Raw genomic sequence first — 25,551 nt, 5'->3', positions numbered from 1 at the left:
CAAGCAGTAGGGTTTTGGGGAAGAAACAGGACCAAGGACATCAGATGTAGGTAAAAGGATGCTGAGCAAGATAAGGAGCCACCTGTGTGAAAGCCAGCCATTACCTTCAGTAGTATGTCCCTGACACTAAACTAAGCTCATCAGAGAAGATTGTGGAAGTTTGCAAAGAAGATGCATGTCACTGTCTGTATCTTTATGTTCACCCCTTCTACAAGACTATGATAAATTTGGTACAATGTATGCCTTTGAGGTATCATCTGAAAACTCATAATTTGCTGATTTTTGTTCTGGTAAAATCTGAATGGCAACACTGAATGTAAAATTATAAGATTCTACTGTAGGATATTACTGAGATGTATTCCAAGTCTGCAAAAAAACAAAAACCACAACATGACAAACCGCTCCCTCAGACACAGAAGGTCAGGGGTCAACAAGCTCAAATGGACTATCATTTGGTCAAGTGGCCATTCTTTTGCAAGAAAAAGGGTGTGAGCGAGAAATTTACATCTTGGCAAAGCAAGTGCTGGAGGTTCCAATCTCCACAGACTGTCTCCTGAACCTCAGCTGGAGACGATTTTCAAAGAAAAAGAACTATAAGGCAGGGAAACAGACATCCCCAGAATACTTGTCCCATTCTTTCTGCCCACAGCATCGCTACCACCTGAAGGACAATGAACTGGGGGAGTGGTCCTAGCTGAATGGAATCCAACTCATAAGACTGCTGAAAAATGGTGAGAGAAACCTTTTGAATTCGTTTATCTTATTAAAATTAGGTATTAGCTACGTTTTCCCTTTTATTTCTTTGTAACCAATTCTGACTTTTATGCCTCATTACTCGTAATCACTTAAAATCTATCTTTCTGTAGTTAATAAACTTGTTTTATCTAAACCAGCGTGCATTTAGATTGAAGTGGCGGGGAAGCTTCATTTGGGATAACAGAATGTGTGTATATCATTTTCTACTAAAGAAATGACAAACTTTATATGAGCTTGTATTGTCCAGGAGCTGGACAGTACAAGATGCACATTTCTGGGGGAAAGTCTGGGGCTGGGAATTTGCAGGTGTTGCTCTGCAGTGTAATTCAAGAGAGTGTCTGGCCGTAGCACTCATACTGTATAGCTGAGAGTAATTTACATGCTGGGTGCTGTGCGACAGCAGACCAGAAGTGGTTGCTCTCACAGCAAAGCAGTGTAAAAGGGACCCCAGGTTGGAGAATTGAGGGGACACAGATGTTTAGCAATCAAGATCATACCCTAGATAATGTCACAATATGTACCAAAAAACCCAGTTCAGCCAGCAAGAACACTATCTCACCCTCTGCAGAACACAAGATTTTGAGGACATTAATCCAGCCAGCCACTTTCATAACACAGATTTCATCTCCTCACCTCCTCCCCCACCCCCATTTCTTAATTACAGGGAGGGACACTTACACCCACTGTCCTGGCTGGCACAAAAGGATGTCGGAAAAATAGTTAAGTTTAAACAAGAGAAGACAGAATTTTAAAAGTTTGAAAAACCTAAATCCTCACTTTATATATACCGGGCCCTCACTAGAACGTGTGTCTATATAGAGCAAATTCACATATAACACGGTCGCAGCCATGGATCCCAAATTTAATTACAGGAACTCCTCACTTAAGATTATAGTTATGTTCCTGAAAAACGCGACTTTAAGTGAAACTATGTGAAGCGAATCCAATTTCCCCATAAGAATTAATGTAAATGGGAGGGTTAGGTTCCAGGGAAATGTTTTTCATAGAATGATCATAGAATGATCATAGAATATCAGGGTTGGAAGGGACCTCAGGAGATCATCTAGTCCAACCCCCTGCTCAAAGGACCAATCCCCAATTTTTGCCCCAAATCCCTAAATGGCCTCCTCAAGGATTGAACTCACAACCCTGGGTTTAGCAAGCCAATGCTCAAACCACTGAGCTATCCCTCCCCCCAAAATATCAGGGTTGGAAGGGACCTCAGAGGGTCAACTAGTCCAACCCCCTGCTCAAAGCAGGATCAATCCCCAATTTTTGCCCCAGATCCCTAAATGGCCCCCTCAAGGATGGAACTCACAACCCTGAGTTTAGCAGGCCAATGCTCAAACCACTGAGCTATCTTTTCACCAGACAAAAGACGATATTATATTATAATACATACATACACACACACACACACACACACACGTTTTAAACCAACAATTTAATACTGGTACACAGCAATGATGATTGTGAAGCTTGGTTGAGGTGGTGAAGTCAGAGGGTGGGATATTTCCCAAAGAATGCCTTACTGCTAAATGATGAACTAGCACTTGGCTGAGCCCTCAAGGGTTAACTCTCACACTCTACAAGGCAGCAGGAAAGGGGGGAGGGCAGACAGAGACTGTCTGTGTGTCAGAGAGAGATTATGCGCATTTCCCCTTTAAGTACGCTGCCTTGTTAATTAGATCAGCAAGCTGAGACCAGGAAGCTCCCTCCAGGATTGTCGTGTGTCCCCCCTGCTCTATGGAAGATGGGGTAAGGGGGTGCAGGGGGACACTCTGACATTAGCCGCCCTCTTCCCCCTGCACCCCGCCCCCCCCACACAGCAAGCTTTACTTCACTCAGACTTTAAGTGAGGAGTTCCTGTCATTTAATTGTGCATGGATCCGCACATGGATCCCAAATCTCGCATTCTAGCAAGGATCTGGTGTATAGTGAAATAGTTTCTGTATTGTATAGTTCTACTCTACTGTCTGAAAGCTCATGCTCCAAAGTATCAGTACAGTGACAATCACTGCAGAAATACCACTCTGGTTATTTATAGTTATAAAAAAAAAAAAAAAAAAAAAAAAAAAAGATATCCCCACCTGTTTCTCAAAGCAAACTTCAAAAATTAAGTCTCACAAATACACACACATTTCTGTAACTATCAAAGCCATTTTTTTTTAAAAAAAGAATATAAAATTGAAGTTCCAAAAAAATGGATCTAGGAACATAAATAGTCAATCTGATTTTCAAAAAAGTGCAGAATACCCAGAGGCTCCCATTCAAGTCAATGAGAGCTACTGGGTGCTCAGCACTTTTCAATTTCAAGTTATTTAGATCCTAAATATGAGCCTAGGAACCTAATTTTAGGTTTCTACATAGAAAAGCTTGGCCCTGAAATAATCTTAGCAATTTTGTTTTAACAAAAATCTTTCATATCATATAGAGTTAGCCCAACATTTATCTCCTGCCTCACTCCCCAAAATCTGTTTCCTTAATCAATCAGTTCCACATTTGAAAGTCAGGGAATAGAACATGAATGCACAACTAAACCCTTCACATATATAAGCTTCTGAATCTAGCTCCTACAATGAAGAATACAAAAGATACCTCTTGTCCAGTAAGAAAGAGTAGAAGATCTCCCTCCTCTTCTTCACACATATGAATCTGGATTACTGTTCGAATAGCCGCCTCAAGGTAATCCCTCTCTGGCTCTGGAGTATAGAAAATCTCCACTGGATGGGTACGACCAGGGATAGTTAGGAGAGGACAATTATCAAAATAAATCTGGAATTTGCCAGCATCTAGAGTAGCACTCATAACTATAACCTGTAAGTTAGAGAGAAAACAGCATTAATCCAAAGTTAACATCAAGAATCTACAGAATTTTATACTTAATACATAGACAGTGAGAAACAACTTAAAATGTATGATTTAAGGATCAAATTTGAAGATTTCATTCCAAATTTCCTTGCTTTAGTGGTCCACTCAACCAATAAGCATTTGTGGGAAAAGTTCTCTTTTGTTTAATATGTTGAAAGAAACGTTAGGAAAACAGTTTTATAACAAACTACTTTTATATTTACATGGCTTCCACTATAGAAAATAGAAGCCATATATTTATCAGAAGATAAATATGACCCTTATTAGCAAATCTATTAGTAAGCATAGTGAAATCCATACTCAGAATTTCTTTTATACTTCCGTGCTTCCTGAGCATGTACTGGCTTCTACAAAGCATAATTGCTACTGACCTTCAAGTCAGATCTTTGCCTTACAACCTCTTTCAGAACTCCCATCAAAATATCAGTAGCCAATGTTCTTTCATGGGCCTCGTCAAGAATTATAACACCATAGCGCTCCAGCAAAGGGTCATTCATAGCTTCACGAAGTAACATACCATCAGTCATATACCTGAAGACAAACAATATTTTAAATTTTCCAAATTAATACTGAAGTATGAGCTGTGTAGAAACTTCTCACAATACAATTCCTTCTCACTCACTACCTTCTCACAGTTTCTATCTTCCCCATTCCTCACTATTAAATTTCATCCTATTACTATTACTCCAGTTTACAAGGTCATCCAGATCCTCCTGTGTAATATCCCGATCCTTCTCCAAATTGGCAATACCTCCCAGCTTTGTATCATCTGCAAACTTTATTAGCACACTCCCACTTTTTGTGCCAAGGTCAGTAATAAAAAGATTAAATAAGATTGGTCCCAAAACCGATCCCTGAGGAACTCCACCGGTAACCTCCCTCCAACCTGACAGTTCGCCTTTCAGTAGGACCCGTTGCAGTCTCCCCTTTAACCAATTCCTTATCCACCTTTTGATGTTCATATTGATCCCCATCTTCTCCAATTTAACTAATAATTCCCCAGGTGGCATGGTATCAAATGCCTTACTGAAATCTAGGTAAATTAGATCCACTGCATTTCCTTTATCTAAAAAATCTGTTACCTTTTCAAAAAAGGAGATTAGGTTGGTTTGGCATGATCTACCTTTTGTAAAACCATGTTGTATTTTGTCCCATTTACCATTGACTTCAATGTCCTTAACTAATTTCTCCTTCAAAATTTTTTCCAGGACCTTGCATACTACAGATGTCAAACTAACTGGCCTGTAGTTACCCGGATCACTTTTTTTTTTTCCTTTCTTAAAAATAGGGACTATATTAGCAATTCTCCAATCATTCGGTACTACTCCTGAGTTTACAGATTCATTAAAAATTCTTGCTAATGGGCTTGCAATTTCAGGTGCCAATTCCTTTAATATTCTTGGATGAAGATTATCTGGGCCCCCCGATTTAGTCCCATTAAGCTGTTTCAGTTTCGCTTCTACCTCAGATATGGTAATATCTACCTCTATATCCTCATTCCCATTTGTCATGCTACCATTATCCCTAAGATCCTCTTTAGCCTTATTAAAGACTGAGGCAAAGTATTTGTTTAGATATTGGGCCATGCCTAGATTATCTTTAACCTCCACTCCATCCTCAGTGTTAAGCGGCCCCACTTCTTCTTTCTTAGTTTTCTTCTTAATTATATGGCTATAGAACCTTTTACTATTGCTTTTAATTCCCTTTGCAAGGTCCAACTCTACTCGACTTTTAGCCTGTCTCACTTGATCCCTACATGTTCTGACCTCAATTAGGTAGCTTTCCTTGCTGATCCCTCCCATCTTCCACTCCCTGTATGCTTTCTGCTTCTTCTTAATCACCTCTCTAAAATGCTTGCTCATCCAGCTTGGTCTACAACTCCTTCCTATGAATTTTTTCCCCTTTCTTGGGATACAGGCTTCCGATAGCTTCTGCAGCTTTGATTTAAAGTAATCCCAGGCCTCCTCTACCTTTAGATCCATAAGTTCTTCAGTCCAATCCACTTCCCTAACTAATTTCCTTAATTTTTGAAAGTCAGCCCTTTTGAAATCAAAAACCCTAGTTGCAGATTTATTTTTGTTAATCCTTCCATTTAGTTTGAATTGAATTAGCGCATGATCACTTGAGCCAAGATTGTCCCCTACAACCATTTCTTCTATGAGGTCCTCGCTACTCACCCAATTAAATCTAAAATGGCATCCCCTCTAGTCAGTTCAGCAACTACTTGATGAAGAAATCCATCAGCTATCGCATCTAGGAAAATCTGAGCCCTATTATTATTACTAGCACTGGTCCTCCAGTCTATATCTGGGAAGTTAAAGTCTCCCATGATCACGCAGTTTTCATTAGTATTTACTTTATTGAAGACATTAAAAAGGGCTCTATCCATATCCAAATTAGATCCCGGAGGTCTATAGCACACCCCAAGCACTATCGTAGGAGAGGCTTTACTAGTTTTCTTCCCCAGTGTAATTTTTGCCCAGATGGACTCTGTCTTATCCATTGCATCGCTTCTTATTTTTTTACATTCTACCTCATCATTGATATACAATGCTACTCCACCACCTCTACCTTTGTTTCTGTCTTTCCTAAACAACACATACCCTTCAATACCTGTAGTCCAGTCATGACTACTATTCCACCATGTTTCTGTTATCCCTATAATATCTTGTTTCACTTCCTGCACCAGTAGCTCTAGTTCCTCCATTTTGTTATCTAGGCTCCTCGCATTGGTGTATAAACAGCTTAATTTTTGCTGTTTGGCCTCGCTCACATTTTGTACCCTATTAGGCACAGTCATTCTACAGCCAGTATAACCTATTAGACTAGTATCCACACCGCCCTCGCTCCTTATATACATTCTCCTACCCACGGCTGTATCCTTTCTTACTTTGTCTTCTTCCCTCTCAATGCTAAAATCTGGCGTGGAGAATTCATCTCCAGTGTACGATAGGAATTTTGAAAGACAAGTTACTTTCACCTTTCACTTCTCCATCAAATCTGCAGGTCCCCCAGAGCTTAAGCTCCACTTTTCCCCTATTCCTTCTGGGCATAGCCCTCTGTCCCCACATATTTTCCCCATTCTCCTCTCTCACAACCTTGCTACCTCCAGACTCCCAATCAAAACCTTTGGCCCTGCACAAGCCTGCTACCCAAGATAAGCAATTGTCCACTTTTTGTTGACTGTTACAATACTTACTTCAGAATTGTTTTTGCACTACTGCAGTCTTCAAATCGAATCGAGTAACCAACTTCCTGACCCAACATCACATCCATTTCATCAGCAACTCGTTGTGCCACACTCATTGCAGCTACTCTCCTAGGCTGCGTACAAGCTACACCTCTCTTAGGTCCAGGTAAAGACCGCATGTAGTCAACACACCACTGAGGGATCTGTCAAGAACAAATTTGCAATTTAAATACACTTTAAATGTCCACTCAGATGCAACACAGTTTATTCAGTAGTTGTTGCAGCAGGTGGTATCTAAAGATAAAAGTCCTGTTTTACAGCCTATAACTTCCATTAGAAACTGAAAATGAGATTTTTTTATTTTTTTTTTTGGAGAAAGCAAGGAGTCAGCTGGCTTATTGGTATTTAAAAAAAAGCAAATTATGAGAAGGATAAGTGAAATTTATATTTCCTGAATCCATTTACCAATAACTTGGATCAAATATAGATGTGAAGCTGTGGAATGAATGAGAAGTACACTTGTGTTAATTCAAAATGAAGATAAAATATTTCACAATTAAATAGTACTAGTTTTCACAACACCTGCCATTTTTCAAATTAGTGAGAATGTATTGGTTGACTGTACATTTAAACAACTGTCAGATAACCTCAGTTTAGCAGAAGTGCTGAAACTCCAGTGGCATCTAAGAAAAGTAAACTCATATGAAGTTTCATGAAATCTTAATGTATACATTTTAGGGTGTGTCTATACACGCAGTTAGCTGGGTCTGAACATTCGGGTAGTCTACCTTGGCCAGAGAATTACAGCTCCAAGAGTAAAGCTCTACCCGTGTTACTGTGTCCTTCCTATTTCTGCCCAAACTCACCCAGATGTCTTTGGGGGCATATCCCATGATTTTGTGTGCTGAGACACTAACATTCCTCTTCAGTCAATTATGAGAAAACTTGTCAGACCCTGTAGAGTAACTTTAGAAAGGAACTGGAGGACTGAGTATTGCCTGGGTCCTCATTGAAAAGAGGGTGGGGTTCAGCAAGAGATAAAGCACAGCTCAGGCTTTAAAACAAACCCCCATCCTGCAAGCAAGCATGGATTCAAAATATTGATAAGCACCTGCTTGAGTGCTGTGTATGTGAATAGCAAGGTGGTATGGGCAAACACACATGTAGAAGCATGGGCAAAGGCCACACAGTAGACATACCCTTGAAGATTGCTATAAAATTGTTTAAATACGTTATAAAGCACACTTTAAAATTAAACAGTATTTATTACAGGTGTAGTTCCTTGAAAAAAATACTCAAATATTAAAAATTTGGCTGAACCAGAAAATACCTTAAAATATCATAGTGAAGTAAAAAGAACAAAAAGTCTGGCATCTCCATTTGGTTAAAGTTCCTAAAGAAACAGGAACAGAACCTAACTTTTACCAAACAGGTATGAATTCCTGGTATTACCAATGGAATCAGAACGTGTTTATTTTGTTTGCCTAATAAGCAATTTACTGATCCAATGACAGGAGATTTAGTCCCCCACCCCCATCATTTACAGTCTATATTAAACTTTATTCTTAATACAGAAAGAATAATCTGCACCTCTGATAACAATCTGACATGCAGATGATAGTAAATGAAATATACTTGGATTACACTCTTAACTCGATGAGAGGTTCAGTAAATCACATTCTCTGAAGCCATCTCCAGGGATAACCAGTCATGGGTCTAGAGGTCAAGCAGAACTCCCATAGCATTAATGTCCATGTAACCAGGCCCCTAGTAATTTTCTTTCAGAATACTCCTAGATTAAGAGCTAAAACGAAGTGCAAAAAGAGAAAGATACAAACAAAACTACAGAATCCCACTAAACATGGAGAATGAATGACTTAATTCATGTAAGTTTCTTTTAAATAGAAAAAGATTTTTTTCCTTCAAAAACGTTCGTCTATAGATTGCTACTCGAAGAAACTGACAAGGCCAGCGATCCTAAATGCAACAGAAAAATCCACAAGCTGCAACAGGAGGCAAACACAAAGACATACTGAAAAAGCAACGTTTTTAGGATTAAAATAAGAAAAATACAAGAGGTCTAGAGCTTCTCAAAGTGGTGGTCTGTGGACTGGTGCCAATCCGCGGTGAGTTTCCAGGAAGGAAGAAAGGAAAAACAGACAGAAAGAACGAACAGTATAATTTAAAAATGGCACCGAAATTCCACAAAGAATAATTATCAGTTGATAAAAGTCGACAATATTAAATAATATTTTGTTTTCAGAAACATTATAATATTGATAATTATGTCATAGTGCGACAGCATGTTTTGTATGAGATGTGCGAGCGCACGCTTACCCCACTCCTTCGCATATATAAAGACCCCGCCCCACCGGCAGTTACCATCAAGAAGTTGAATAAAGAGCGTCATACGGATCTCTGCGCATTTGTCATTTGGGACCCCATCCAAACCCATTGATCAGAGAATAATATTATAAATTTTAATAATTATTTTCTATCCTATCCTGCCATAGCCCTTAATTTAATGGTGTCCAGTTTGCAAATTAATTCCAATTCAGCAGAATTAATTTGCAAACTGGACACCATTAAATTAGGCTTCAATAAAGACTGGGAGTGGATGTGTCATTACACAAAATAAAACTATTTCCCCATGTTTATTCCCTCCCACCCCCCGCAACTGTTCCTCTCACGTTCTTGTCAACTGCTGGAAATGGCCCACCTCTATTATCGCTACAAAAGGTTTTTTTCCTCTCCTGCTTGTAACAGCTCACCTTACTTGATCGCTCTCGTTACAGCGTGTATGGTAACACCCATTGTTTCATGTTCTCTGTGTATATAAAATCCCCCTACGTGCATCCGATGAAGTGAGCTGTAGCTCAGAAAAGCTTATGCTCAAATAAATGCCACAAGTGCTCCTTTTCTTTTTGCGGATAAAGACTAACACGGCTGCTACTCTGAAAGAAAAAGTGAGAGACTTGGAAAGACCAGGAGACAATCAGAAAACATCCATTGTATCGGATGCTAAACATGTTAGCAGCTTTGATGACCTCAGAAGTGAAATAGGCACAGCCGAAGGTGAGACAACAAATAGGAGATAACGATGGGAAGCCCGACAATAACCATAAAATGATAACAGCAGAAAACTCCAAGATTAACACCCCTTAAAGACTAATAATTACAGGATGACGTTGCAAAATGCATGGACTCAAATGGGAATTTACAACTATAAAGCTGGGGTGTTTTGCCATGGAACTCTCGGTTCAGTCCCGCATAGCCTCAGAGCATTGGATCGCAACTGACAGAGCCCAGCTCCTCACACATGCTCAATCTAACTGGCCATTAGATTGACTCGAACTACAACAGACTAATAACTATAAACAACAACTGGAAGGAGAGAGAGAGAGAGAGAGAGAGTGAGAGAAGCATATGCTAACTGCTATATTTTCAATAAATGCAGCGTATCTGCCTTTTCCCACTGAAAAGATCCCGTGTGCTTGGTATGAGCGTAACATCCTTGCTTCCTCCATATCCATATATTGTTTCATACACGCTCTCATTCCTTATAGCCTTCCCCTGTTCTAGAATCAAACCTACGTGTTTCTGCCAGGAAGTTCTCAAAATTCCTCGCTTTCTCACTCCATATCTTTCAGTCGGAAGAATGTTATTTTAGACATTCATTATTCATTTTTTCCATATGTTCAAACCATCTTAACTTTCCAATTATTATCCTGTTTGCAATTTAATTTTAAAATTTATATTATCGTATCCTAACATTACTTACCCTATGAATCAATATTCTCCAGCTCATATTTCTCAATAAAAGCATTCCCACTGCATTTATTCGGCTTTCATCCTATCATAATAAATTAAGTATATTCCCAGGGTAATGGAATTGATATTAATTATTTTTATGCCTAATTTACAGATGGCGAAGCGAGGCGCAATCAACATCTTTATCAAGCAGAGACATCCGGTTGCTGAACACTCAAGTAATTCTGAATCAGATGATGGCAACGTAAATGAAACCAAAGTATTGTCAACAATAAGAATTCGTACTAGTTTTACTCGGAAATATGACTCCTCATACATTCAGTTCGTTTTGTAGCCACGAATGATAGTGGAGTGCCAACGCAGTGCGTTATTTGTGGTGATGTGTTGGCTAACGACACAATGAAGCCACCAAAGCTCAAGAGGCATTTAAATACAAAATATAATGCAATTAGTTCAAAGCCGAAAGAGTTCTTCGAAAGAAAGCATGTTGATTTAAAAGGCCGTAAGAAACAGATCTTTGAAGCATCACACATAAATACTTATGCTTTGTGAGCTTCTTATAAAGTAGCGCTTCGCGTTGCTAAGGCTAAAAAGCCATACACAATTGGTGAGACACTAGTGATACGCCGTATTAAAGATGTCTGCATGGAAATGCTGGGTGAGCTGGCGGCAAAGCGGCGGCTCAGGTGCCACTTTCAAATGATACTATAGCTCAACAAATTCGTGATCTGGCTCACGATATGGAAGATCAGCTAATAGGACAGATTAAATTAGCTAAGTACTTTTCTTTGCAGCTTGATGAATGTACAGACATAGTTAATAGGACAATTCTGATAGTGTTTGTGCACTTTGAACATGAAGGTGATTTGAAGAGTTTTTGTTTTCTGCTTCACTAAAACCAACAAAAACTAGTTCTGAAGTGTCCAAGACTGTGAGCGACTACATCATTAACAAATGTGGGTTGGATTTCAAGTTTTGTGTAGGCGTATGTTCTGATGGCGCTGCCGCAATGACAGGATGGCATTCTGGAGTGGTTACCCAGATTAAGGCGCTTGCACCCGAATGCAAGTCGACATACTGCTTCCTTCACCAAGGAAGTCTTGCAACAAAAAAAACGTCAACAGAAGTAAACAGTGTGTTCAGCGAGGTCGTAAAAATTGTGAACCAAGTAAAGGCGAATGCTTTAAATTCAAGACTATTTGCTGCATTATGTGATGATATGGAAGCTCCTATTGCATGTCGATGTACGTTGGTTATCAAGGGGAAAAGTCCTGTCAAGAGTATTTGAGCTCTGAAACGAGCTTGCCGAGTTTCTTCAGGACAAAAAACCAAATTGGTCACAACTGTTCCAAGATGTGGATTGGATAGCCAAGCTGGCCTATCTGGCTGGTATCTTTGCCATCTTTAATGATTTCAACACCTCCATGCAGGGAAGGATGGCTTCATGTCTTACAATGGCAGACAAGATCGACGGACAGAAACGAAAGTTAAAAATATGGAAGAGTCGAGTGTCAAGAGATTGTTATGACGTGTTTCACAACTTAGCGACAATCACCACCAATGCAGGTGAAGACCTTGATGTTACATCTCTACAAAATGTAATTAGTGAACACTTGACGAATTTGGCAGAACATTTTGAGTTTTATTTTCCAGCAGAAAAAGATCCACGGAAAGGGACTGGATGGATCCGAAATCCATTTATTCCATTGAAAGATGACTTAACTGTCACTATGGAGGATAAACTGTTGGAGCTGGCTGCTGACGAAAGAATGAAGATTAGTTTCGAAACTACAACATAACTTGCTTCATTTTGGATAAAAGTGGAAGCAGAATATCCTGAGCTTACTGAAATTGCTCTGAAAACTCTTCTCCCATTTCCTTCAACATACTTCTTGCAAGTAAAAAGAAAAGGAGTACTTGTGGCACCTTAGAGACTAACAAATTTATTAGAGCATAAGCTTTCGTGAGCTACAGACACGAAAGCTTATGCTCTAATAAATGTTAGTCTCTAAGGTGCCACAAGTACTCCTTTTCTTTTTGCGAATACAGACTAACACGGCTGCTACTCTGAAATCAACCATAAGTGTCATTAAGACAAAAGTACAGGAATAGTATGGATAGTCATTCTCCATTGAGTGTGGCACTATCCTCAATTGAACCATGACTGGATAAACTGAAAGAAGAAGCAGGCTCACCTTTCACATTAGTAAAGGTTAAGGTTTTACCATGCCTATTATTGTGTTAATAAATTTTTTTATAATATCTTTGTTAGAAGACTTTGCTGGTTTGATTTTTTAACATTTTTTATTTGTATTGTAATATTGTATTATTTGTTTACAAAATAAAATAAATGTCTGCCAACTTTTATTTTGTTATATTGTTTCCGATATAAATTTTTAGTACGAATGTTCAAATATTTTCTTGGATCATAAACGAATAGTAGTCATTTTATACTATCCAAACAGACACACAGCCTTTCAGTCAGTCTTCAATGTATTTAAATGGGAACATCTCCGCATGTACGCCACACTCCCATTCCAATTAATACAGTGAAGAATGTTAGTTTTTCTGATCTGATGTGCTATGTACCTATGTGAAAACTGTAATAATATGGCACAAATATGGTACCAGTCCCTAGCAAATATGGTTCCAGTTCCTGGCACACTGGGGGGGAAAAAATTGCCAGTCCGCCACATCAGATAGTTTGAGAAGCACTGGCCTAGAGTAGCTATTAAAATTTGTCAAAAGAGGGATAACAGAGACATCTGAACAGAAAAGAACCCTTAGGAGAAGAAAAGTTTGGATAAGATAGGCAAAAGAATAGGTTCTCTAACATAGATAATCGGCACTTGGATTCCTGAGTAGAAACATGCACACAAGACCTTCACACATGTGAAGAGAAGAAGTGAGGCCACTTTGGAAGACACCAGTAAAAATGCAAGTCTGAGGCTAGTTGCTGAAGCATCACCTCTACAAACAGAGTAAGTCTCAACATGACCTTAAAACAGCAGGCTTCCAGGCTACAACAGTGAGAAATATAATTAGACAGCCATTTAGAAGTGGTTTTCTTGGTAACAGCAGAATCTACTATAATGGTGTTAAACAAAAAAAGCTGGGTGGACTTTAAGGGCTTTAACATGATTCAAATAAAAACCAAATATCTCTTTACATCAAGTTTACAAAGAAAGGCCTCTCCAGGACCAGCATGCAAGCACAAAGAAAGATGACTGTTTCACAATAAAGTGGAACTCGGTCATCATCCCTGGTAGGAATTTAGAATAAATCTATAGCATCACACGGTCCTTATAAAACTTATCATGTGGATCGATAAGAATCTGAAGCCATTGCAGGAGCCAAAATTACTGCCACCAGGAAAATGGACTTTCCTTGTAAGAAAGCTATTTCACAGATATCAAATGGATCAGGAAGAGCTTTCATTAGCTTTGTCAGCCCCTTGACACAGAGGGGCTTTCTAAGGGAGGCTAGAGATTTTCAAACACAAAAACCACCACATGAACCTGGTGACCTGCAGAGGTAACAGTCTACATTGCATACATTTGTGACGGACCAAAATAATAACCAAATGAAAATTCAGTAGAGTTCTTTAAAAAAAAACAACAAAAAACAGATCAAGTCAAATGAATAACGTAATCAAGGCAAGAGTTCCTTTTCTGTTAGTTTTTTTGGTGCAGGGGTAAGGAAAAAGACTCAGGTACTGTTTAAAGGATTCTTCAACTACTAAAAAACCTTCACTGCTTAAAAGTTTACAGGGTGAAATCCTGGCCCCATGGAAGTCAATGGTAAAACTATGATTGATGTCAATAGAACCAGGTTTTCACCTGTAATTCTTTCCTTGTGGATTGTTGCCCCACTTGCTCAGAAACCCCATGCATTCGGCCTCAATTCTCATAAAACCATGCACAGGGCAGAGGCATCACTGGGGGTATGCTGAACAGTGCTCTGTTCTGTGTGGTGACACTCCTAGTGGGAGCAGCTACTATCTCTACGGGTCAGTCTACACTAGGAAAATTTAAGAGCATTATGGAAGTGCCAATTACAGTTCCACAGTTAAGGTGAACCTGAGTTTTGCATTTTTAGCAAGAATGCAATCACTTATCGGCAGAGGTGTCAATAATAATAATAATTGTTTATTTGTTTAATAAACTTTGAGAGAGCAAGGGAAGGGAGCTCTGAATCTTAACATACACCTTCCACTCTGACTATACCGACAACAGTACCTCTGTGTGCTTTAATTGTAGTTGCTGCCATTGCAGCCTTAAGGGGTTCTCTCCCCAAACCGGTGGAATGCCTGAGCCAGATAAGGAGGAGAAAGAAGAGAACTTGGGATGACATTTTCAGGGAGATCCTGCAAGCCAGTGCGAGCAAAGGGCCTGGAAGGTGAATACTGCAGATAACCTGGAGAAGGAAAAGAGTGCAGAGGAGAACAATCCGTGAGTCCCAGCAGGAAAAGGAGTTCCAGCACATAATGGGGTTTCTCCACCAGCAAACACAGACGCTGCAGACTCTTGTGGACCTACAGGTTCAATGATCCTGGGCTCGCCTTCCCCTGCAATCCATGAAGAACTCCATTACAGCACCTCCCTACATCTCCCCCTCAACATTCCACATGGTGTCAAGAGCCGCATTCCTAACCCTACTACTCCTCTCTGGGGGACATTAAGGACAATCACGCCTCACATACACCTCTGAATGCCACAGTTGCTGTTTGTGTAGGTAAAATGGACATACATGTTCTCTCCCCTTGTTAAGTTCTGTTCCGTTAAATGTAATTGCTTTTAAATTGCACAGATTTTTTATTTGCATTGGTTTTGTTATTGAATAAATTCTATTGTTTGAAAGTAATTAACCTTTATTAGTTCACAACGTATGCTGCAGAGTGCCTAGCAGTTCTGAAAATACCCACTTGTTACTGTACAGTGACCCAAAACTCATAGATTCAGTGAAAAATAATCAAATGTACACCAAGCACTGAAAAATTAATAGGAGCACTGACAGTGTGGTATTCATCGGTGTACACCAAGCACCAAAACAGCAGGGCCGGGTAAAGCATAGTTCACCACAATGCATTACTGTGGCTCACTGTTAAAGTGCTCTTTTCAAAGCCTCTGAGCCGCACAGTTCGACACTGAACTCTTCTTATAATCCTTGTGTCTGGCTGTACAAATTCAGCAGACAGACGCTCCACTTCCACCACGATAGCAACTTTTCCCTCTTTGCTTCACAGATACTATCTAAGAAAGAGCAGGCAGCTATAACCACTGAGACGTTTCACTGAGATCCAATCTTGTGAGTAAAGAACGCCAGCATCCCTTCAATCAACTAAACACACATTCAACTGTAATTCTGTACCTACTGAGCTGGTAGATGAATCTTTCCTTGGTGCAGTTGCGGTGGCTGGCGTACAGTTTCATGAGCCGGGGAGCAAGGGGTAGGCTAGCAACCCTAGGATCACTATTGGGATTTCAAATTTTTCAAATCAGAATCCGCTAGTCAGAAAAGAAAATCCCTGCCTGTAGGTTTCTGAACAGGCCCGTTTTTAAAGATACAAGCATCATGCACCTTGCCTGACCAGCCAAGGTCGGTGAAGTGGCTCCACTGATACATCAATGCTTGCATAACCATAGCCCTTTCTAATGGTGTAGTCTGTGGCAAGGTGGTCTGTTACTCCACTGCAGTTCAGGAACCCAACTGATACAAATCCATCCACTGTGTCGTGCACACTGCCAGGAATCACAGTCCAGCATAGCAGGAGACAATTAACAGCTGTACATGCTTGCATGACAAAAGCCCCTGCAGTGGATTTCCCAACTCCAAAATGATTTACCATTGACCAATAATGACCCAGTGTTGCAAGTTTCCACAGTGCGACTGCCACTCCATTATCCACTGTCAGTGCAGCTCTCACTTTGTTGTCCCGGCACTGCAAGGCTAGGGTGAGCTCAGCACATATATTCAGGAATGTGGCCTTACACATCCAAAAGTTTTACAACCAATCCCAAACCTGCATTACCATGCAATCCCATCAGTGTTCATTTCTTGGACCCAGAAGCAGCACACCATCTGCAGCTGTTCCGTGAAGACCACTGCCAACCTTGAATTGGTTCTTGCTATGTACAAAACCAATCTGTCCTCCAAAAAATCATCATGTTCCCTGCTGATTCAGTTCTTCTGTGGCCCAGCAAATATCGGAAGATTAGCTGTTCTGTGCTTGCAATGCTCATGACAACAGAGCAGAGCTATACAGGATCTATGCTTCCAGATGGCAGAGAGCAAGGATGGCCGAGCAGGTTCATGGGATTTTTTTTTTTAAAGGCACAATATTATGGGACAGAGATGACATTATAGGTTGGAAACAATTTCATGCTGGGAAGTTGACCCTTTGCACCCATTCATGCCTGCGTGACTAATTTCTGCCCCATTATACATTGTCAAAACTTACCAAAATACAGCATGCTGGACAGTGGCAAGTTGCACAGTCAGATACCTACCTATGGTGCTCTGCGCTGTCCATCGACATAAGCACTCCTAGCAAGTACACACAGTGCCTATGCAAGATGACAAGCATGCATGCACACAAGTGATATACTACCCATGGCAACTTTATGCCAATTTAACTTGTGTTGACCAAAGTTTGTAGTTCAAACATGGCCTAAGACAGTCTACTCAGTTCTGAAAATGTTAACCCAAATGACCTACATTGTAACCAAGATTACTGGAGGTTTAAGCCATTCATATGAAGGATACAAGCCACCTTATACCACTGCAGATGAATTCTCAGAGGCTGCAGTTAGTATCCTTGATGGACTTTTACATATTAAAGTGACTGATTTCTTTAATGGACTTCTGAGAACACGTTTCTTTTCCAAAGGATCTGTATATTCAGAGTTGCCTCAGACAACCTATTGCACAAAGTGCTGACTTCAGCTGGAGTACTTTAAAAAAAAAACAAAAAAAGATGCAGTATCATTGAGGTATGTTACCATGCCTTTTTCCATTGACAAACAACTGGTTCCAGAAACCTGCAGTGAGAGCGGCATCTTGTACCGATGTCCTCAACATTTTCCAGACTTTCAAATTTTATTTTTGTCTAAAATCTATCTCCATAATACCCGCTACAAATTCGTCACAATCTGTTTAAAAACTTACATTTTTTTTTAGTCTTTATGAATCAATTCTTCTGTCTATGCAAGGAGATTTATGCATGTAATTCAATAAAGGACTTTTCCACATCAGCACCCCCCGAGGAGAAACCAGGAGCTATATAGTGTTTGTACCTGTACTCAAACTAGCAATTTTCTGACCCCTTAACAGATCCACTTCTGTGTGCCACTCCCAATGTCTTGCTTATTTTGTAAGTCCCCAAATCTCTGGTGGGTTAGCAGAAGGTCTTTAGATCTAAATATCACATTGTTCAATGCACCAGTAGCTTTGGAAAGCTATGTATTCTGTACAAATCTAACCCAGGGAGATTTCCACCTAGGATATAGAAGGGCATCCCACTGTCCTCTGAAGGAGCCAGCAACATATAGAAGTAGTATAACAACTAGAAGCACCACCAGTTAAAGAGAAAATATATAATTTTGTTCTCTTTCGACCGGAGTATGGAAGATTTGAGCTTCCGTTTCCTTTGATGAGCATAGCCCAGGGGCAGCAGTCAGGAAATGAGTTCTAATTCTGGTTCTAACGCAGACTAGCTGTGAAGTCATGGAAAAGTCACCTAGCCTCTATAGCACTGTTTCACATCATTAAAGTGTGAATTTCTCTCCTTCATAAGTGTTGACGTTAAATGTATCTTTTAGAGTACAAAGTGATATTCAAGTACTTTTGAGACTATAGATTTTTGTATGTCAATTTTCTAATTAAATTCAACTCAAGTTCACTCAGTGCCATAAAAGCAGCAATACACACATTTTTGAGAAATGCTTTTCCTTTAGTTTTCACCCATTAGCTGGACTAGCATCTTAAAATTAAAATTATGTGTAAAATAAAGATCAATGTTTTAGGCATTAAGCAACTGAAAAGTTCATTAAACAAGTATTGCTCAAGAGGATAAGACTTGTGATGTGTCACTAAGACACTGAAATAAAATTGTTAACACAATACTAAACAATTTATCATAGTAATCCAAAAAAACATGGTTATGAATACTCCACCCTGTGACAAAATCTTAAACTTTAAGCAGGAAGCATCAAGTGAATAAGAACTCACCTGTGTCGTTTTACCAGACCCGGTCTCTCCAACCAGTACAAAAGATTGATTCCTAATCAGGATATCTGTAAATCTTTCCTTATATTCCCAGACAGGGAGCTGAAGCCGCTTCTTTAGAATTTCATAGTATCGAGGTGTATGTGGTAGGTTTGTGAATGGATTAATACCCTGTGGAAGTATTGCTGGTTTTAAAGGTGGTAATCCACCACCAACAAGCAGCATAGAATTAGATGAAGGACGCAAATCTTTTTCCTTGTCTCTCTCTCTGTCACGATCTCTCTCTCTGTCACGATCCCTGTCACGGTCTTTAGAACGATCTTCACGATCCCGGTCCCGGTCCCGGTCCTTCCTAAAAGGATTTCCAGAACACAGCAAAAATACAGAATGCTGAAGTTAATACTTAAAGACGGGACATCGCCTATGTATGCAGGAAGTGTCAAGAAAACTAGATAAAAATGAAGAGTTTAGATTCTTTTCCTTACATTCAGTAGTTTTAAAACTGGAAATAGGAGCTAATCTAGAACAAAAGAACCAAAGAAAGTATTAATGTTTCACCATGAAATACATTATGCAGCTCATGCAAACTGAATGCACAGTAAATATTTTAAACACGTTTGCAAGCAGCTTCATTTAAGTGTACAGCAGAGAAGGAAAAATATCACTGTTCACTTGCTTGTGTCACTACAAAGACCAAATTTCATGTCTGATGCATATGCCATATTAGTTATGCAAAAATTACAAAAACAATCACTGCTCATGAGTGCTGTCATGTGCATTTACATACAGGTAAGGTCAGAAAAGCGACTACAAAAGTAGCATCTTCTTAACCTAATACATGTAATAAATATCAAGAGCCAGGCTTTCTTTATATATCTCCTTACTTTTCAGACAGCTCTTTCTCAGTCCTTTACTTGCTACCACTACAGATCCACTTATAGTTATGGGAGGAAGCCGGATTCTATTCTTGCTCATGTCCAGTAGCAGAACTGTACCAACTGCCAAATCTTTTGTTATTGATGATGATGCATGAACTAGAAAGAACACAGCTTGATTCTCACATTCACATATGAAGAGTTTTTAGCCCTAGCAGATAGAAAAGTCCCCTTTATACTTAGGCTGAGCAAATTCGATATGCAAGTCACTGAGACTCAAAAACTAATCCCATGACTTTTAAGACTATACCTGAATTTAAAAGGAGTTTCTCTCTCCTCTCTATCCCTAAATCTAGATCTAAAGGAACCTGAAATGTATAATGCATCGTTAAATGCTGTCGGTTACAGAACAGTGGACTAGTAGCATCAGCCCAATTGTAGTAATAGGGGGAAAAAAAGAGAGAGAGAGAGAGAGAGAGAGAGAGAGAGAGAGAGAGAGAGAGAGAGAATACATGCACACACAGATACATTCACCTACACACACACAAAAAACAAACTTTATAAATAGACATAATTAAGCTTCCTAGTAATAATGCTAGAGAAACCAGGGTAAAAGCATTTGTTTTTTAAAGGCAGAGAAACTGAGATACAAAATGCACTATGGCTTATCAAATGTGGGGCCTAAACTGCATGATAAATTCCCTTTAAATTAAGAGGGAACTGCAAGTTAAAATTAATCCCAGTCAGGCTGGAGGGAATATTCAGGTCAGATATTTGGAGTAAACTCAATCTGCCTTTTAGTTTTACAAGTTGCCTTCAAATGGGTATCAAATTTAATTTCGCCTCAGATTTAGATTTCAAAAGAACAAGGACCATAGACCAATAAAACTGTTTCTCCTAATTCCCCTATCCAATTCACCAGAACCAGGTTTTTTGTGCAAGGAACATGGTCAATTTACAATCTAGTCCTTTTGGGGGGGGGGAGGGAATGTAAGAAAGGTAGTTTCATATTCTATACCTGGCTTTGAATCACATTGGTAATTTTTGTGGTTTTACAATCCCATTTTCTTTTAAAAGTGTTTTTTCTCCTGCTATTATACCGTGAGAAACCCACACAAACAAAAGGGGAAATGGACTATGCATTGGAGATGGAGAAACTGACTATCCACAAAGAGCTAACAAACAAAACAAAAAAAATTGAAAAATGCTCGTCATCTTTCAGTGACAAACACCACATCCGATGAAGTGAGCTGTAGCTCACGAAAGCTTATGCTCTAATAAATTTGTTAGTCTCTAAGGTGCCACAAGTACTCCTTTTCTTTTTGCAAACACCACTTAGAATCACTGTAATAGGTGAAAATTTTCAGCCAAAAGTGTGATTTAATTTGACAGTATCCCTTTAAATTACAAAAATGACCTGGGATGTTTGCAACCAAACCTTTTGCAGGATTGTGCTAGTGGCACCCAAATGTTGAAATAGATGAGAAACTAACTAAACACAAGTAAAACAAAGGCCCCAAACTTGGGGGGGGAGGGGGAAATGTATACTCATGCTTAACTTTATGCACTGAGAATCACCACACTGAAATCAATGGGGCTAGTCACAGTGCATAAAGTTAAGCACGCGTGATTGTATTTGAAGGACTGGAACCCAAGCACGTTTCCACTATCTAAGATGAGAACAAAAGTAAACTTGGAAAAGCATGATTATTGAAAGAGATAATTCTGAAATACTAATAGGGCATTTGTAATATAGGTTAAGAAATTTAGTGACTTTCCACATACGTACCCCTTCCCTTCAAAAATTTCTGACCCATATTTTCAATAGCAACCACTAGTTTTGGATGCCAATCTTTTAAAAACCTAATGTCTGATTTTCAGGCCTGGACTACACAAGCTTATGTTGACCCAGCTATGGTGGTTAGGAGTGGGGAGAGGGAAATCACACCCCCTAGCCAACATAGCTATGCCAACAAAACCCTCAGTGTAGATGCAACTATGCCAACAAGAGTGCTTCTGTTGGTTTAGCTAACATCTGCTTGGTGAGGTGGAGTTACTATGCCAACAAGAGAATTCCGTCTGCCTGCATACACTGCATCTACACTGGGTGCCTATGTCGCCATGGGTCCTGTGGCGTAGACATGAACTCAAAGTTACACAGTGCTTATTTGATTAATTTCAGTTGAAGATGCAGGTGTTCAATGCTTTTTAAAATTAAGCCTTCAATAGAAAGCTGAGCACCTAAAACCAGAGGATACTTTTGAAAATCTGGCCCTTTGAAACAAGTCAACTTGTTGTTGTAGTAGGATGTAGTATACTTGATAGTCTTGTTCCTGGAAAAGATTTACCAGTAAACTGAAGTGTAATACCTCAAGGTAGCAGCATTGTCTCCTGCTGCAAAAGAGATAATTTAGCCTATACATTTGGTCATAAAAGAGTTGTAAATAAGGTATTTATAAAATTAACACATTTTAAATAGGAATTGTGTCTTTTACAAATCCTTTTTTTTTTAAACTTACAAGTACCAATTTTTTCTACAGAATTTCTAGTATGCTGTTGATACAAATCAAACTGCCTCAAAACAGTTCAGTGGTCAGGTACAGCAACTACACATAAACAATTGTTATACTTACATATTTAAAAATCAAAGAATAATTAGTGACCTTTTGGCTTGCAAGCTGAGGATTCCCTCAACTTCATATCCTTTGAATTTCAATTCACAAACTTCAAATGGCACAACAAAAATAATCCCAATAATCTCACCTAAAAGTAAATGGTCAACTAATCTCTTTAGGAATTCTTCTTATTCTCCCTCTCTATTTTGGGGCAACAGAAACTCTTCCTATTGGGCACCAGGCTGCCTCATATTATTCAGGGAAATAACAAGAATAGGGAGAGTTCCTGAAGAGAGCTCATGGCCAATTACTTCCCCCCCCAGCATCTCGTATTCATCCTAGGCTGCTGCTGACCATGCCTCTTTTTAACACACAAAGTAGATGAATAGGCATGGGAGCTTCTACCTACAAAAAAAAAAAAAAATGAAATTGCAACCAGCTCCAGTTAGCACATAGTAGTTTTTGTATTTTACAAATTCTAAGCCCAAGACTGTTTTAAAAAGTGGTTGAGTGACCGAGCAAAGGCCAATACTCCCTGCTCTTATTAGAAAAGGCCCATAAGAGCTCTAATTTATCATCTCTAGATCCTCAATTGATTGTATGGCTCTAGAGGTGACCAGTAAGCATTACTGACACCATTAATATGTTGTTTATTTATCTTTAAAAGAGACCTAATTTTTACAATATTTTGTGTTACTGTTACCCTCACTCTCCCTCTGCAGTGCCTCTGGTTTCAAAAATTGGTTCCATTTTATCCTAATTCATGTACTAATCCTGCAACGAGCTTTAAAATGATGCATCGGGGCCTTGGACTGTAAACTGTCTGAGCCAGCACCTGTCTCATGTTATCTGTTTGAACAACATCATTACATTGAGGGTCTGATGTGACTGAAGCCCCTGTGCACTAATGTAATACCAATAATAAATATAGCAAGAGCTTAAAACTTAACTTTTAAATTAGAGCTTACATTTTGCTGAAATTAATGTCGTCTTATGCCCCCACACTAGCCAGGAAAAGTATCCTAAGTTACAACTAGAAAAATGTCAATCTGGAAAAATGCAAACTACACCTGGCAAAAAATAGATATTTGATTAAAGGGAGAGTCTGGAAGCAGAAGGAGACCCCATGACAATGAGAAGCTTTTCACACCTTTTCTTTGAAAATATAAGCCTACCACTAGGATCAGACTTTTGTGAAGGAGACCACCCAGACCAGCATTAGATAGGGTAATAACTTGTTTCTAAATAAGGATTATGAATCCTCTTGCTTCAGGGTATATACCAGTTACCAACCGACATTGATTAGGACGAAATTCTCCCAAAAGGGAAAACTATTCCAAAAGTGTCTACTTTGGCATTTCTTGCATCTTTCTCTGAAGCTTCCTTACTAACCACTTTCACAGAGGAGATACTGGATTAGATGGACCGGTGATTTGATCCAGTGTGGCAATTCCTATTAGTCCTCCATCATTTTTAATTATTCCATTAAACTTTTACTGTTGTCCACACACGAACAAGAAAAATCTACAGAATACTATTTTAAATTTCAGAATTCAAATGCTTCAACCAAAAGGTAAACTAATTTAAGGACACTCCCTAAACTTTTGTTGTTGTTGAACATCCATCCACCCCAACAATTTTCAGTGTAAGCTAAAAACAAAAATAAATTATGTCATTAAATTCACTCCTGTGTCTCCTACCATCTCTTCCAATATTTATAATTTTACAATTACTTTTTTTTTTTTTTTGGTAATGCATCCCCTCTTTTGTTCACCTGTGGAAAATCTCACACAAAGAGGAATGATTGATCACGGGGGGGGGGGGGGGGGGGAAGACAGTGAAACTGACTAGACACAAAATGCTGAAAGATGTAGAGAACACAAACAAAAGAATCTCTTTGTCGTACCCTCCCCCCACCCCCGCCAACTTCAGTTTCGTTAATCATAGCTATTACTCGTAAAAAGCAGTTTGCAAAGCTGCAGACAGAAGTTGCCGAGATCACTCTAAATTACTGAGGGAAGATGATCAGCCTTGGGCCGAAAACTATGATCCGGTACAGGCCATGTCGGAGCGTTAAGGACACGAGTTTAGAAATACTGATCCCCGCTCAGCGCTGCGCGGGGACCCCGGCTCACGGGACTCTCTGACCCAGCTGCGGCCAGAGCGACCCGAGGAGCCGAGTAACGAGAGAACGGATGGGGTCACCGTTTGCACGGATGCAGGAACATTACTGCTGGAAATCGGAGCCCGCCCCGGCCAGGATTTCGGATGCCTGCAGGAAAAGGCACGGGGCCGGCTCCCTGCCGCTCCCACCCAGCTCGCCCGGCGCCCCCGCCGTGTCCCCTGCCCCGCACCGGGGCTCCTGGCTCTTGGAGAGGATGGACGTAACCTTCTCTAGGCTCTGCGAAGCCGCCAGGCTCTTGGGCCGCCCCCCAAGCGGGACAAGGAGACTCGCCTACCCCCAGGGATTCGCCATGCGGCTTGTGTGCCGCGCCCAGGCGGCTCCTCGCCCCGCCGATCCCTGCCCTCCCGCTCCTCGGCCAGACCCAAGACATAGGGAGCGAGTCTGGCGCCGAGGGTACAAAGCGGATTAGGCGGGAGCGGCTCCAAGAGCGAGAGTGACCGACCCCGACCCACAGGCCGCGCGGCCAGGCCCCGGCGTCCCTCACCCGTCAGCCGTGGCGCGCTTCTTGTTGGAGGTGTAGTCGTCCCCCAGGTCTAGGCGATGGCGCTTGGACATAGTACCAGCGGCAACAGGGGGCTTCGGGCGGGGATGGGTACGGCGGCTCCGCGCTCTCCGCTCCTCGGGCAGCAGCAGCGGCGGCAGCGCCGCGAGGCCAGGAACAGCAACTAAAATGGCGGCCGGAAGGAAGCCCCGCTCCGCGCGAGACACTGAACGAGCGGCTTCGAAGAGGGGGAAGCGGTGCAACCACGCCTGGTCCGGCTGGGAACCTTACCCCCGCGCGTCCGGGTCCGGCCCGCGGATCGCTCCTCGGGAACCCAATTGCCACCCCCGGAGTGGAGGGGGGCCACAGCGTGAGGCGGTGCGAGTGGGGAAAGGGGTGGGGTCAGAGGGGTCTGACATGGCGCTCACAGGCGGAAGGAGCCGGTGCAGGGCAAGCGGGCCTGCCAGGAGTGGTGTGCACGGGACAGCCTGGCCCTCTGGGCACTGCCCCATGGCCCAAAGCAGGACTAGCTCCCCCTGCACCAGGGACACGGTGCCCTGCCTAGAGACCAGACTGAGACT

General features: G+C 40.7%; 1 protein-coding gene across 1 annotated transcript in view; it reads right to left on the bottom strand.

Moving 5' to 3' along the window:
- Nucleotides 1–25,347, bottom strand: part of DHX15 (DEAH-box helicase 15) — a 75,116-nt gene extending 49,769 nt beyond the window's left edge. The window contains exons 1-5 of the mRNA XM_038398561.2: nt 24,974–25,347; nt 18,818–19,166; nt 6,827–7,020; nt 3,999–4,158; nt 3,355–3,573 (exon numbers count right to left, since the gene is read on the bottom strand). Of these exons, the coding sequence (XP_038254489.1) occupies nt 3,355–3,573; nt 3,999–4,158; nt 6,827–7,020; nt 18,818–19,166; nt 24,974–25,044 (993 nt within the window). The 5' untranslated portion in view covers nt 25,045–25,347. The remainder of the gene's footprint in view (nt 1–3,354; nt 3,574–3,998; nt 4,159–6,826; nt 7,021–18,817; nt 19,167–24,973) is intronic.
- Between the last annotated feature and the right edge of the window lie 204 nt (nt 25,348–25,551).

This window comes from Dermochelys coriacea, chromosome 4 (assembly GCF_009764565.3).
Source record: "Dermochelys coriacea isolate rDerCor1 chromosome 4, rDerCor1.pri.v4, whole genome shotgun sequence".
Taxonomy (NCBI): domain Eukaryota; kingdom Metazoa; phylum Chordata; order Testudines; family Dermochelyidae; genus Dermochelys; species Dermochelys coriacea.
The sequence above is the reverse complement of the archived record's forward strand: the minus strand, read 5'-3'. Positions and strand labels throughout refer to the sequence as shown.